The sequence below is a fragment of the Seriola dumerili genome, unplaced genomic scaffold (genome assembly GCF_002260705.1).
Source record: "Seriola dumerili isolate Sdu_G_001 unplaced genomic scaffold, Sdu_1.0 BDQW01000003.1, whole genome shotgun sequence".
NCBI classification, from domain to species: Eukaryota; Metazoa; Chordata; class Actinopteri; order Carangiformes; family Carangidae; genus Seriola; species Seriola dumerili.
In genome coordinates, this window is record NW_019174258.1 from 13,525,815 (window position 1) to 13,542,231 (window position 16,417).

General features: G+C 40.8%; 1 protein-coding gene across 3 annotated transcripts in view; it reads left to right on the forward strand.

Annotated features, from left to right (window-relative positions):
- Positions 1 to 16,417, forward strand: part of LOC111219767 (MTSS1-like protein) — a 69,924-nt gene that overhangs the window by 13,506 nt on the left and 40,001 nt on the right. For all 3 annotated transcript variants that reach the window (XM_022742542.1, XM_022742551.1, XM_022742561.1), the window contains exons 2-3: positions 8,441 to 8,502; positions 8,789 to 8,862. In XM_022742542.1, the coding sequence (XP_022598263.1) occupies positions 8,441 to 8,502; positions 8,789 to 8,862 (136 nt within the window). The remainder of the gene's footprint in view (positions 1 to 8,440; positions 8,503 to 8,788; positions 8,863 to 16,417) is intronic.

The following is a 16,417-nucleotide window of genomic DNA, read 5'->3' on the forward strand; positions in this document are numbered from 1 at the left end:
TTTCATATTGCTATTGATGAAGTGTCTTTCGCTTGTACATATCGCTGTTGTTTTATTGCCCAGGCCTATGCAGCGCCACTGCTCCTTTTAACCTAACAAGCCTAATATTATATTTTATAAAAGCTTGTTTGCACAAGCACTCCATATTTCAGCCGAGGAAGGATGCCTCCACTATAAAACAATTGAAAAACCCTGCCAGCAGAATATTTAAACAAATATAGGAATGATGGATGACATTTTGTGTGACATAATCATAATCATAATCTACGACAGCAGTTTTATTATCAGATGTAGGGGCAAGAAATCAATTTCATTTTAAAGCAGGAATGATATCTTTGAGTGTAAAAGCAAATTATCATTGTCTCTCTAAGCAGTATCAATTATTTAGACCAAGTTGGAAAAGATCAGATTTAGGGTTATCAGACTGTTCTTTATGGGCCCAGTTGAACTCATCCATCTCTGAACACATGTCGATGTTCAATCCCTTTCTGTATTTAAAGTGAGACATAAAGCTCTACCTGTGTAAGTGGATCTGAATCACTGTGATGGTGCAGTTGTCTACAGAGGAGACAAAAGACCCTGCCATTCTTTCTGGTAGAAGTGGAGACAGATATTATGTAGCATTTTTCTCTTTGGGTTATACATCCATCCCCAACCTTGATAAAAATGAGTTTGATCCTCTTTTTGAAAACTCCCCGCCAGTCGATTATGCATATGAAGCTCTGTGAAATTAGCCTCTTTTGTTTGGTTCTTGCATTGCTCTTTTAACGTGTGAATTGGCTCGATTATACAACAAAAAATCAGGATAATCCTTACATCCCTCTCTGCCTGCCTCCACCCGTTCTCTCTCTCCCTCTGTCTCTCTTGCTGGATTTCCTCTGTTTTTCTGTCTTGCTGTGGGGGAAACAAAGGGAACAAAAGAACGAGAGGAGACAGTAAGCTTCTCATCCACTGTAGTGAGTGGTGGAGTGGAGCTCTCAATAGAGCGCTGGGCAGACTGGGTGGACTGGTGGTGCTGTGAGAACTAGGCCAGAGGACTGTTGACTGAGCCCCAGAGTCCAGAGTCAGGACCAGATGAAATGGAGGATTACTGGGAGAAAGAATGTGAAGGGAAAAGGGAAAAGAAAATAGTCAACGTATTGCTGGGTATCGGGATGAGGGATTATTATTGGTGGATAGGGGAATATACAAGGGTCCTTGTACACTGTTGGATTTAAAACAGGGATCAAGTGGAGGGTAAAACACAGTTTACCTACTTTTTATTTTTATACACACATAAAAAGTCCATTTGAACTTGACTGAAGCCTTTTTTCTCAGCCATAACTCATTCAGAAATTACAAGTGTCATAGATCAATTATAGATAAACGTGCATAAAACTGTTTCGTTGTATAAAAATGGCCTTATAATATTATAACTTCAGATCTTGCTTATACTCATCATGTTTTCTTCTTATCAACAGTAATGCAGTTGATATATCCTCGTTTATCCCTGGTTACAGTACAACCACAACCACTTTCAACAAAGATGACGCTTCATTCTTAATCCTGGCTCCTAAACTGTGATTGGTTGACTCTTTCTCCAACTGGCAGACACAGCAGACAAAAAAGGCACAACATCAGACCTTATTGGAATCACTGAAACAAATCTGAGATGTGGTAGCAAATTGAGTGGTCTGGAACCAGGTTAAAACAATGAGTTACAATGACACTGAGTTAGCCCATGAACTGTGTGAGGTAGCCCGCAGCTAACTCATTAATCTCCACTAACCAAGCCTTTTTCAGTTTCACACATAAATCAATTTGAATACATTATTAATGTTCAGAGTGTCCAATTAAGATAGTACTTACTGTATATCCTAGAAACACTCTTAACCAGGGGTTTTCAATTAAAATTCAAACACTTCTGGTTGGGCAGCATTTCCTCAAGTCCTTTTCTCTTTTTTTCCCCTCTGTTATCCCACTCCCTCATTCATTTGTCCAACCTTTTTTATCGTCTTGTTTCTCCCCTGTGTGCGTATCTGGAATCACAATGATTGGCTGAGTAACATCACGTGACCAGTGCAGTAAGGGCTAGAAAAGCTATGCCAGTTAAAATAGAAATGCTGCATCTAAATTGAATAATTCTCAATAATTTTGGCGTCTGTGTCCAGATCTGCTTATTAGTGACCCCTGCTCTAAACTGTCCATTCTTTTACAGATATTTATTAGGGGAGGGCAAACAGATTGAGCCCACACTTACCCTAAGTTTGAATAATAATGTAATGATTTACTTGTGTCGATTATGAAATGAAAAATGAGGCTGCACCTGAAGACGTTTGTATCGTGGTTTGGGTCTCAGTTTCAGAATCATTACACCTCTAATATTTACTGTGCGTTGAACACATGTGCACATACAAGAAAAACATCCAAACAATTTCGACTTAACATGAAAATTACAATATATGGAGGAGCCATGGAAGCTGAATGGGTCAGATGCACATCCCATAACTCCATGTCACCTCCATGGTTCGGTTGTGGCTGTGGACCTTTGTTGCATGTCTTACTCCATGACTTTCTCTCTCCCATTGTCTCCTGTCTCTGTAGCTTTCCACTGAAAGCAAAATGCCAAGAAAAGAAAAGAAAATGACAATATATGTCACTCCCTGCTGAGAGCTGTTGTGACTGTGCAATAAGTCTGTTAATAATGAAAGTGAAAACCAAGGCTAAACCTTTTATTTAAGCACTACCAAAGGTGGAGAGGAGCAGGGATGGAGGAATGAAGGAGTAAAAGAAGGTTAAAGGAGTGATGGAGGAAAGGAAATAAAATGGGAGAGAGGAAGGAGGAGTCTTCAACAGTTTCTGGGTTTAGGATTAACGTTACAGCCAGACCAAAAGTGATAACGCTGCCAGCCCCTCCAACAGCTTGTGGGTGGATCCATCATCCTGTCAGGCCGAATGCAGTTTGCCTCTTGCCTCCATGGTGGTTTCAGTTTTAGAGTCAAAGAGTGAAATAGAAGCCATATTTTTGCAGTTTTATTCGTATTAGAAACACTACAAATCTCAGGTGTGGCTGGTTATCAGTGATTCCAACTGCCTGATGTGCGACTTCCAAGTGATTTGCCGTTCTTCATAGAAAATGAATGGGAGGCGGCAGCGTGCTATATTCAGTGTGGCTTTATCCTGACAGAGGCAGCAATGAAGGAAAGAGGAAGGAAGGGAGGGAATAAAGGAAGACGTATCAAGGTACAAAGTATAAAGCTGAAAATTCCCCTTCATTTATCCCATAAAAGGAAAACAAAAACAGTGATTGCATAACAGTGCATTGATACAATAGAATCATAGTCTTACTATTTGGGAAAGCAGGGAGGGAAGAAAGCTGGGATAGGTTTTTAGTTGTGATATGTTTACACTGCAATGTCTGTATCTGTGTGCCTGTATCTGTGTGTCTATCTGTGTGTGTGCATGTGTGTGTATAAGAGGTAATCATGCATGTCCTGCTGAGTTTTTCTGTGACACAGGAAGTGGTGATGTAACAAGCATACAATCCAAAAGCTTTTTCACACACTCACTGTCTCCCACTCTGCGTCTCTCACACGCTGTGTATCTGCCCCTCGGCCGCCGTGATATTTCAAGTCCTGCAATCATATGAGAGCGGTGGTTATGGTCGCGGTCTTTGAGCTCTCGGGTTGAGGCAAACACACACTCGCGGACACATTTATGGAGCGGAGGGCTCGCAGGCTGAGGCCGATTTCAAAAGAATTCACACAGCAGAGCTTTGACTCTGGACAAACAGCCTCTCTCTTTGTGGGATAATTCACTTTCCTCCAAGTCCCAAATGTATGAAAATTATACTTAATTTTAACACAATGCTTTCTATACCACTATGTTAATTTAATTTGTGAGTTTAATTCGTCACCGATTTTAAAATTTATAGCTACCAGCTACAACTTTTTTTTCCAGAACAGCACGTCATCAAAATTGTTACTTCCTCTCTGTGTCTCAGAAACATGTCCGCTGTCCAGCTCTCTAGCTGGTGACGTTTAACCAGTGAAGGTCATTTAGAAGCAAATATAAAGTCTTGTTGAAAGATGTGAGTGGATGCAGTGAGATGTGAATTCTGTGGTTTTTCTTTTTTGCTTTGTTAATTGATGAATTTACAGACAGTGAGGCACGATGACCAAGGTCATCTAGGTCCATGGCATGTGTCTGAGTAGCGAAAAACATTAAGAAGCATCAAATAAGAAATTTCAGTTTGAATACATCAATTATAAATAGCCTCCATGTAACAGATCGGTCAAATCTGACTAGAACACAAGAACAGACAGAGGCACACTCCCACACAGCCGGCTTACATCTATTGTCTGCACAGTTGGAACATTCATTGGCTGTTTGGGCTGAATAAACACAGACTGCACAACAGTGAGCAGACGTACTGTAAGGTTAAGACCAATTCATACCTGTAGCGTGTCCACGGAGGGTCCGCTCAGGTCTGTGTGACATAAATGTCGCCATCCACACATGTCTGCAAGGCTCTGTGTGCATGGATGTCCACGTGTAGCCCGACATTTGTGTCCAGGCAGACTGTCCGCGTAGCAAGCAACTGGGCATGCTCCAGATAACAAAATGCAGTCTTGTTTTGAAGAGAGGTTGTGTGAGGCGATCCGGTGTTACCAACTTTTATATGATTTTTCATTGAAACACTATAAAGACAAACAAATGGCTTTGAACTCCTCGCCCTGTTCTCCTATTCGCCTTAAGCGGTCACGCATTATATTTTCTTTAATTTCCTTCCTCTTGTTCTCTTCTTCTACTTCTTTATTTTTATAGTGGCACACAACGTTGTGGTGCATTACTGCCACCGTTGTGAAATGTGGACGCCGTAGAATGAATGGAACTGTGTGCATGTCCACACGACCAGAGAAAAGTCTGCAGCTGTTCGTGGACGCAGAAACTATGTGCATGACTTTATATTGTACGGCTGGATTTTCAGTAGTTTCCAATATTTTTGAATTAGGTTTCTTTATTGTGGAACAGAAACTGGAACTTCTAGTTTCACTTTGGCTCTCTGTAGATGTGGCCATAAAATATTTGACTAATATTTAACTTTTAAGAGATACCAACTATGTGTGATATTTACCTCTGCCAAGAAGGTTTCCAACCCATTAAATTTAGGGGCAGATCTGGATCATTCATTATAAATTAGAATTTTTTTCTCAGAAGTCTGGTTTATGTTGTTTCACATTGGCCTTGGAAGTTATAAATATGTTTAGCGAACATGTACATACATTCGATACTGTATGTTTTTAACTTGGTACATGTTCTCAGTACTGCTGCATATCTGGTTAGCATGTGACTGTTAACTTGGTTTGGTCTCATCATAGCAGAATACTAACACAGTGTGTGTGTATGTGTGTGTGTGTGTGTGTGTGTGTGTGTGTGTGTGAAGGGGGGGGGGTGCATGTTAAGAAACAGGAAGAAATGACACACACACACACATATACATTCAATGATAACTTGGTCACTTGCCACCGGGCCATTTTTACAGGATTGAAATGCCTGAAATATGCTAATGAGGTAGAAGGCTGCTCATGTGTGTATGTATGAGTGTGGTGTGTGTCTGTGCGAGGAGGAGGGCGTCACTTCACCTTATCTCCCATCCACACTACTTAAGCTCCGTGGGGCACTTCAAACAGCCTGCGAGGGGAGGTATCAGGGTGTGTGTGTGTGTGTGTGTGTGTGTGTGTTGGATGGAGGATGGTGGAGGGGTTAGCTTTTGGTACCAAGGGGAAATATGACTGTGATTTCAGACCAAATTAAGCTACATCAAACAGGCCAGATCAAAGAGTATACAGCCCTTACTGTCTGTGCCAGTCTGACATCACGACAGGATGCCCCACCCCCCAACACACACGCATAGACAAACACAGACACACACACACACACACATACGCGCACAGACACATTTCCATCCTGCTGTCCTCCTTCACCTTCATTTTTTTTCACTATTTCCTGTTTCCTTAAGTTTCTTTTCTCACATTTTCTCTCTGTTTCGTTTCCTCTACGGATATTTAGACCTCATGCTGAAATATCCCCCCGAACACAGAAACAGACACACACACAATTTGCAAGCATTTAACAGGGTTATAGGTTAACCTGGATCAAGTATAATGTAATGTGTGCTGAGGCTGGGGGTGTGAGATAGAGCAGTCATCCAGTCTAAAGGAAGTGTGGGAGGATGGGGGAGCAGCATCCATTAGAGACACAGCTTTAGCTTTGAATTGTGTTAGCAATCCTGGCTGCTCTAGTCAAACCCTTTGATGCTGCTTGATGCCAGTAGCTGTCAAGTGTTCTGTATATGTATGTGTGTGCCTCTGTGTGTCTGTGTTTGGGTAGATGGATTAGGTGGCTGCATAGGGAGGAGAGGAGGGGTGGCTGCTGTATTTGATGGAGAGACTGGAGAGACTAGGATAAGGGTGTGTGTGTGTGTGTGTCTGTGTGGATGCTTTTGTGGAAAGACAACAGGGAATATCATTGATGAGAGAAAATGAAATGGGTTGAGAGAAACATTATAAACCTCCAGAGGTACAGGAGGAGAACAAAGTGTGTGATCTGCAGAAATGTTTGTGTTAAGCTGTTCAATTAGATATTTGTTTTAAGAACCAAAAACCATCACAATATCCTTTTACATCTCCTCTCTCATGCTTCGCCTGACCCTATCCTCTGATTGGCTGACACATAGCCAGGCCAACCACAGGTAACAGTTTGTAGCCTACTACTGTAGCTTGGTAAAACCCAGTGGTTAATGCGGTCAGATTTGGACTATAATGCTGCTGTATTTCAGAAAAAATAACCTACGTATGGCCACTGGTCTGTATATTACTATCTTCAGGAAGGCTGTGCAATGATGTAATTGGCTTCCTAACAGCCATTGTCAGTATCATCATACATATCATCATCATTCAGTATCATCATGAACTGAAGGGAATCAACATTTTACTGCGTAGCTTGCCAGCTCAATGACAGAAAGACCACTTGGTGTTGTGCTGCTAATAAAGTTACAACAAAAAAAGGAACATCAGTTGGTTGGATGGTGTATCCTGGAGGGCCATGCTTTTGGCATGGCTGAGGGTTGTGACTGCTGTTTTGTGACATCACAAAGTTACAGAAGCCCTGACGGCTGGTTTTAAGGCTCAGTTTCTGAATACAGGCTGTGTGCATTTCTCTGTGGACTGAGGCTTTGATACTTTCATAGTATTAATATAGAACCTAGACCTGCTTTATAATCAAACAACACATGGAAATCTACCTTTATACAATATGGGACCTTTTTTTAATACTGAACCATAAAGTCTTATTCAGTGCAATTTCAAAAATTTACTTTAGTAAAACTACACAAATATCATCAAAATGTACCTAAAGTATCGACAGTAAAACAACACAGAATAGTCTCTTCATATTGTTATATTATTATGTGTATTATAATATTGTTTTACCATTAATGATGCAGCATCTAAATGATTAAGATGGTCATCATCAGTCCAAAACCAAAAGATAGTCCAAAAGATATTCAATTTACAAATATATAAATCAGAGAAGAGCAGCAAATCCTCATATTTAAGAAGCTGGCACCTGAGACATTAGACATTTTGTCTTAAATAAAAAAAAAAGATTTAAAAATGTAATCAATTTTCAAAATAGTAGCCAGTTCATTTTCTGTTGATCGACTAATTGATTAATTGACTGTTTTAGTGCCACAATTTTTAACCACCTTATATACTTGACAGTTGCATCTATAAACGTGTCATAGTAGTTCAGGAGACTTGTAACTATTACTGTCGAGTTAAAGAGGTATAAATCGGAAATACCCAAATAAAGTTCAAGTAGCTAAAAATTGTACTAAAGTACAGTCTTGAAGTTAATGTACTTTATAGCACTACTGTTATTAATGTTACACCGTGATTTAAAACCAAACTACTTTAACATTTAATGTCAGCAGCAAGAGAGACAAATATATATACACATAGTGATGGAGGGAGAAAAAGAGATAATTAACCAGATAATTAGATATAATTAATCAATAGAGGCTGTTAAAATGGTTTTGGTTACAGTTTGACAGTTAATGTAGAAACACAGCCGTGCCCTCATTACTCATATTTCAGTGAAATGTTAAAGAAACAGAAAAAAAAACTTGTCAACAGTTGACGACAGCCATTATAGCTGTGTAACATGCATCTGCTTAGAGCAACAACTTCAGACCCTCGGCTAGTTCAAATCCAAAACTCTGTCAGTTTAGTTGGACACAGACTTCCTGATTGTTTTCCTCTCATTTATTCAAATTTGAAGTATATCTGTCTCCTGGCACCAGCTGTAAAGTGTGGATGGAGGTTTGGCCATAACAGAATTGTTGTGTATAAATATATAATATCAATATTAACATGTCTTGTTGTCTGTGTGTTGCCAGTGCTCCTATCCTGTGTGGGAGGACTTCAGCGCCAAGGCCACTAAGCTGCATTCCCAGCTCCGGTAAGTTCCTTTGACAGACATTTACATAAATAGTCTTGTATATAAAAGAATGTAAATCTGTTTGGGAATATTGAGCAAATATTTAAATTGTTTCAAAATTATGAGATACATGTCTGCTTTAGACCATTTTTATTTACTAAAGCTGAGTGAAAAATTAAGTGTCTCAATAAAATATGCTGTTTCTCCTGCAGCTGTGAAAACGAACTATTTGCAGAATAGGCTGTGCTGATTGATAAAGCTTAATCATAATTTTATCTAAAGTAATTAGCATTTCCTGTTCATCCAGAACCACTGTCCTGGCTGCTGTGGCCTTCCTGGATGCCTTTCAGAAGGTGGCAGACATGGCCACCAACACCAGAGGTAGGATAACATCTGTATGTGTATTTGTGGATGGGTGTGTGTGGACCGGTCCAGGAAACTATAAACTGTATGCATCAGTTCTGCATATGTCCCTTTGCCAACACTGTGTTGTGTTTTGCTCTTCTGCAGTGCCCTCCACATGAGAGCACTATTAGGAATCTTATGTTGTAGCGATATTATCAACCAGCCTGCTAAATTGTCCCCGGACTGATGAAAGTGCTTCCAGCAGTGCAGACGTACATTTTGTCCCAAACTTCAAAGCATCTGGACTGCAAATGTTTATGAAGACAAAAAAAAAGACTGAAGTATCTCAGAGAGGTTGAAAAGCTATTTCTGAAGCAGGATATATTTTTGTTAGATTTGCCAATGCAATAGGAAGGTCAGTTCCACATTACAGTGAGTTGTGTAACAATGTGGGGTTTGGGAGGCTGATTCCAGCTGTTGTTTGCTGATGCCATGTATTTAAATCTGACAATTTATGAAGCATAAAAATCCTGTGTTGTGTCTTTCATCAGAGTTTTATTATTGTCTGGGTGGAAAAGCTGCCGAAACATGTGATCCAGTGAAACATAGTCTATTCCTTTAACAACAACAAGAATATGTATGTATTTAGAGCCTGGTTCAAACAAATTGTAACCGATTTAATTTGAGAGTTCAGATGCTGGTAAAGAATCAGCAAAATTCAACAACTTCTGCAAAAACTCCAGATAAGTGACAAATTAAAGGGCAAACCAAAAAAAAAAAAAAAAGAAGTTGCATCAGGTCAACAGGAGGAATTTTATACAGCAACTTTGTTGAAGGTCTCGGTTAGCATTGTATGCTGCTAGCTGCTGTTTCTCACTGGAAGTCCACGTGTGACTTTAGGTCGGTTTGTGGCAAGCATACGCTCACCCACCTGTCACTCAAAGCGGCCACGCTCTCAATAATGTATAACTTGAAGCCTTAATACAATTTAAACAGGTGAGTTATAAAAAAATTCACCCCCTGTACCTGTACTTTTTTTTCTACCCAGCTGTAAACATGTTTATTTCTGCTGTAAATTTGGGCATTTTAACATGAGAGTCTATGACGATTAACTTTTTTGGAGCCAGCCTCAAGTGGCCATTAGAGGAACTGCAGTTTTTGGCACTTCCAATGTTGGCTTCATTTTTCAGCCCTTCGGAGGCTGCAGATTGGTTAAGACAGGCATGTGGTTAGCCAGTGTTGACAATACAAGGACAACTGTCACAAACAAACTATATTTTTTACTGGTTTCTGGCAAGTTGCTCCATTTCTAAATAAAAAAAATGTCCATAATTCCTCTATTGTCACACTGTGGCATTATGTTTTCCACCCCTCCTGCATCACACACGTTCTTGGTTGTTTCTAAATCTTTTGCAAAGCCAGTTGAGATTGTTTTGATATTTTGAATGCAAAACTCAACGTGGTGTTTTTCCTGCACTGCATTCGGCCAAAAGAACTCACTGAACTTTATTGAATCATGGTCAATGGATTGTTTTTTTTTTTTTTTTGTTTGTTTTTTTTTTTTCTTTTTTTGGGAGGCTTGACACACTTGATATTCTGTGTAGGCTTAAAGCTTGGCACTAGTTTTGACAGAGTGTGGGCTGAGAGCTGAGAAGGTCAGACAAACACTCACCGCCCACTGAAGGCGATCTGAATACTATGGTACCACTGAGGGAAACTAGGAATACGACTGAGGCTGTTGCAACTTATTAGGTGCAGCTGCCAGACACAGTATGTGATGGTGATGTGCTTTTGTGTGTGTGTGTGTGTGTGTGTGTGTGTGGCCCCAGGTGGGCTCCTATAGAGGAGGATGGAGGAAGAGGTTCGTGTTGCTTTTACAGGCCAGACAGGAAATCACCGTGCTCTGTCAGCTCATTACACAAGCCCCTACCACTGCCACACATGCAGAGAGGCCGAAATATAACAAATGATGTTGGCACAAAGATGCAGACTGTGCATCAGACGCTCTTTGTACTTTCTATACTGATGAGTCATTCCTGTTGAAGTCCATTTGTCAGATTGCTGTACAATTGCTGCTCTTTCACAGTGTGTGATGTTCTCTAATAGATTTGTTAAATGGATGGAGGCGGGAGACGACACCAATAATGATGCTCTCTGTCTTCCTTCCCATTCGCTACATCAATGTGCTACTTATTACAGTGTGTGTATGTATGTGTGTGTGTGTGTGTGTGTGTGTGTGTGTGTGTGTGTGTGTGTTCGAGCCCAAAGGGTACTGATGATCCTGCGCTCTGCTCTTGTACTGACATTCCCATTTATGAGCCTCTATTGGCTGTTTCCATTCTGCTGTCCAAATTTTATGTCAACTGAAATCTATGTTTTCATCAGCTGGTGGAAATGAAAGAGACTGGCGCCCTGCCGGAGCGGACGGTGCTGTCGCCTCACAGCGAGAAGGTTCTGGGTTTGACCCTGGGGCCTTTCTGTGTGGAGTTTGCATGTTCTCCTCATGCCTGTGTGGGTTTCATCCCCGCACAACCCAAAGACGTGCAGGTTAGGTTAATTGGTAACTCTAAATTGCCCGTAAGTGAAAATGTAAAGTGAATTGTTTGTCTCCTGGCGACCTGCCCACCTAGATAGTAAAATGAAACTTCTGGCCCAGTATACACCTGGTTTCCACGGCCCCACTCAGACCCATATACTTCCACATCAGGGTAGATTCCAGCTGTTATCCTCCGGATACTGGCTGACAACCAGAACATTTTCTGTGTGTACACCAGAATTGGGCCAGATGTGGAAGTGGCAACCATCTGACAACCATGCTGTATATGGGTCAGACTTGGGCCATAGAACCGGGCCATATATAAGGCCAGAAGAAACACAAGCACGTGGCCCAAGTATATGCCACATGTATCATGCTATCTGGGCGGGGTGTACCCACCTCTCCACCCAGTGCTAGCTGGGATTGGCTCCAGCCAATAATTATTTGTTCTGTACTTTTCACATGGTCATTGAGAGCATGTTAGCTTGCTGATGTTAGCGTTTACAGAACTGCTATAAGAGGCCTCCAGTATGGCTGTAAACTCTCAGTATTTCTCTTAGCTTCTTTCCCAGGGGTTATATGAGAATGTGGATCAGAAGAATTGAATAGTATTTTAAAGACAAGTTAGGGAATATGAGCACCAACCAACCACCAGCAACTTTCAGTGGAGTCTCCTGATATAAAGACAAATGTAGGGAATAAGGGACATTAAATCCTCATTGATCCTCTTTCTGTTATAGTAATTTATTGACTCTGTTCTGTAGGATTATGTGAAATTCTGTACACTAAAGTGGTAACACACACACTGAACAAGGCTGTTTACGGCATTACACTCTGTGTAAGGTGACCAGTGGGAAATAGTCCAGCAAAAGTGGGACTAGCAGCTTTGTCCCGCTTGGATCTTGTCCAGGCCTCATTTTCTGCCGGGCCCCTGATGTGTAGGTGCCAGATTTATTCAGCTTTCTTTTCCAATAGATAAAGTTAAAGAAGGCAGCAGAGAGAGTGAGAGAAATAGTTCTACTTGTGTTTGTGATGGTGTGTATATGTGTGTGTGTGTGTGTGAGAGAGAGAGAGAGTGAGAGAGAGAGAGATCTTTAGCGAGGAGGTAATATCCAGCAGGAGGAAATGTGGAAGTGTTTGTGAATTCTCTGGTGAGGGGTGAATTGGAGTGCACTCTCAGATGTGCTCTCTGCTCCCCTCCCATAGCCCAAACTTTCAGTTTCCCTAGGGCAACCTGACCTGTGTGTGTGTGTGTGTGTGTGTGTGTGAGAGAGAGAGAGAGAGGGAGAGAGAGTGAAATGAAAGCACATAAGCACACAACATGCCCGCTTCACTGATCAGTTAAGTCAGTGGGGGCCCTGTGTGTGTGTGTGTGTGTGTGTGTGTGTGTGTGTGTGTGTGTGTGTGTGTGTGTTTCCCATGTTTAATAACCTGTCCATTTGGCACTGTTAAACACTCCTCTTCATCCCTGCTTCATTATTAGTGCAGACACACACACACACACACACACACACACACACACACACACACACAACATGCCCTTATTCACACACTCAGATTTCTTCCAGCCTTTCAAGTCGTACAAACAGTCTATGCTTCATTTTAGGCTTTCTAAACATGGTCTCTTGTCAGTTTTGTTTTGGCTGGAAACTGATTAAATTTCTGCTAAAAAGCTGAAAGCTCCATGATAGAGTGGCTCCAGATTCAGCTGCTGTTCCATCCAGTAGCTGTGGTTTATTGGCCTTACAGGCTTTTTTGATGGAGAGTAAGACCACAGGCTCTGTTCTGTCTCTGGTCAGATGATCTTATTTATATTAACTGGAAACAGGCCCACTCATAATGAAAACACAGACATTTTAGTTTTTAGTTGATGTTTGTCCGGCCATTTCAGAACGCAGCATTTGGAGTGAGATCTTGTAGTTTTGGAAGCTTGTCTTAAATTTGCTAAGCAACCTCAGTGCTTTGATGGCCTACAGGAAACACACACCACTGCACACTGGTTGAAGAGGCCTTAACACACGTGTGCAGATCAGGGAAGAAGAAAATCAAGAAAAATCTTTGTCACCTCCACCAAGGAGGTTAGGTTTTTTGTTTGTTTGTTTGTTTGTTTGTTTGTTTGTTTGTTTGTTTAGCAGCAGTATTACACAAAAGGCACTGAGCTGATTTGCATTAAACTCAGTGAAGAAATGGGGGATGGGCCAGGGAGGAACCCATTAAATTTGATGTGGATCTGGTTAAAGGGGCGGGATCCAGGAATTTTTTAATCACTTTCTGTAACATTGCGAGATAGAGCATTTTTCAACACTTTTCATCAGTAATGTTTGAACCTTGACGTAAAAAAATCAGACTTATTTATGGCGTTGGCTTCAATGAGTTTGTACAATTTGGTGGAAGAAAATGTTTGGCCTTGGCAGAGGTATGCGCTCTACTGAGAGTCATTTCTAGTTATAAAACTCTTCGTTTATGCCACAATAACCATCTGTTGTGCATTCTTGGACTGATTAAATCTGCCCTTCTCTGTCACCACCCTCTTCCTTTTCAGTCATGTAACAGTGCCATTGCCCAGATCGCAATGATATACAGCATACCTTCCACAGTGGGGACCACATTTCATTTGCTTAGGTGATGAATGTGCTAATTAAAGTAGCATTTGATATGAAACTAATGTTTTGGGTTATTTGTATATTATGCCTCTGGTTTGAACAGTCACCAAGAAATGTAGCGAGCTGCCACACAGAAATATGTTACATGTCAACAAAAATAAGCTGCGGATTTCAGCATTAAATAGATAAAGTCAGAATCCATCAACTGATGATCTTTTTCAGCACCACAGTCACCTGTGCATAAAATAGTTTTTAAACACTAACTGGGAAACATGCAAAATCTTGACCTGTAGAGGTAGGCAGGGTCCAACATTATACATTCAGTGTGTTCCTGATGGATTTCATATCGACTCTGAGGTTTTGCTTATTAATGCTCAAGAAAAATGTTCTGATTTTACAGTTTTACTCATCAGCTCCTGTCTCTATTCCTATAACGATGATGATGATGATGATGATGATGATGATGATGATGATGATGATGATGATGATGATGATGATGCATGTCTATATCCACTCACCCTCTCTCCCCCACTCTCTTTTCATCTCCACATGCTCTCTCTGCAGAAGCAGCAGTAAAACCTGGTTCAGTCCCAGGACTCTCACTAGGCACACTTGGCACAAAGCATGGCAATAAAGGGCCACTGTGCATGTGTGCGTGCATACATGTATGTTTCTGTGTGTGTGTGTGTGTGTGTGTGTGTGTGTGTGTGAGATGATCTGATGGTACAGAATGTGTGGCGGTTTTATCGCCAGGTTGCCTGGCCACATCTTAATACAAGGTTTCATAATGAATATCATAAATCGTATTAACACACACACATGTACGCACTCACGCGTGTAGACGCAGCTGAATCCTCCTTTCACCCTTTACACCTGAAAAGTAATAAAATGGCAGCTGATAACAACATGAGGGAGCGTGTTCTCTCAGACAGCTTTGGTTGCATTTTAAACATGGGTTCTGCAAGAAAAACAAAAAAGAAAACATGCGGATCCTGATTTAGGAGATATCCATTATGTCAGCTGAAGCCCCATATTAGTTTTAAATAAAGATTTGAATACTTTTGTGCACAGGGCTGCCTATTGTGTCCCCTATATTTATATTGAAACTCATTAGGAAGCAATTTGTCAATAGCCAGTATGAATGGGACAAATTATTACTGCAAAAAAAAAAAAAGGTTTTATTGTTCATATTGGCACCTGTCCATTGTTTCTGGAAAAGATCAAAGGACACTGGCAACACACTCTCCAGGAAAAGAGAAAATGTACTAAAATCCTTTATTTAGTTGAATGTATTAATTATTTTTAAAAATGACCTTCATCAGGACAGATATGAAAAAAAAATCTAATTGTTCTCCTCAAATGCCAAAACAATTTGACAAGAAGACAAGAGTCGGCTCTCGTCTTTCATCAGAGACTTTGTTCAAAATGTTTAAAGTAACGATCTGATCGTGGCTCAGTGATGCTACATGTTAGCAAGATGAACATTGATGTCATGATTTACCAAGACGGCATTTTCAGATTTACACCCGCTGGAGGCGTTTCAGTCTGGAAATGGAAAGAAGAGGATTTACATTTACACATTTCACCAGCTTACTCTGGATGTATTCTAAATAAACTTAAGTAGAATCGATGACAATACCTGTGTTGTGCGTTTGGTTTGATTGAGTGTAAAAAAAAAGCATCTTTTCTGTGGGGAAGCCCAAATCAAAGAGTGCCAACCTGGATTACATGCAGTCACATTGCTCCATGCCTTTATAGTTTAGTGGCTCACTGTTTTCATGGTTTGTCTGTTATATCTTAATACACTTGCTGATGGAAAATGATCTGTAACTGTACACAAACAAGAACAAGAGTGATTGTTTTTGTAGTGAACAAGAGGAGGGCAGAAACAAGGTTTAACTCAACTGCAGATGGTGAAAAGGAGCGAAGAGAAGCTGGAAAACTCATTTCCAACATGTTTATCATCCAGGGCGAAGCCAGAGGAAGGGAGCTAGGGGGCAGGAAGCAATGAAGTTTATGGGAAATGTGGTCTTGATTTTGGAGAAACACTACCACTAATAATACCACTGGTGTGACATGTAGGCTGCCAATGAGCCTGACCGTGGTCTCATGAGTTTACAGTCATTTTACCAAGGTAGGAATTTTAATTTGAGAACAGTTTGTTGGTGTTTGAAGAAAAAAAACGCTGCACACAGCACATTTGACAAAAAAAGAAGAAGAGCACATTGATTTGCTGTAAATAAGAGAACCTCAGATGTGAGGCACAGTGGCGCTGTGTGGCGAAATGATACTTAATGTGTTTAAATAGTAGTGAAATGATACAGACCAACAGTTGAGGATTGTTCCAGACCTCCGAGCACTGTATGAAAAGACAGAGGGGTTCGTGCTCGAGAGAACATTGAGTGTAGCAAAGCAATAAAGACAGAGAATAGACAGAGGACTGTTGTGGGGG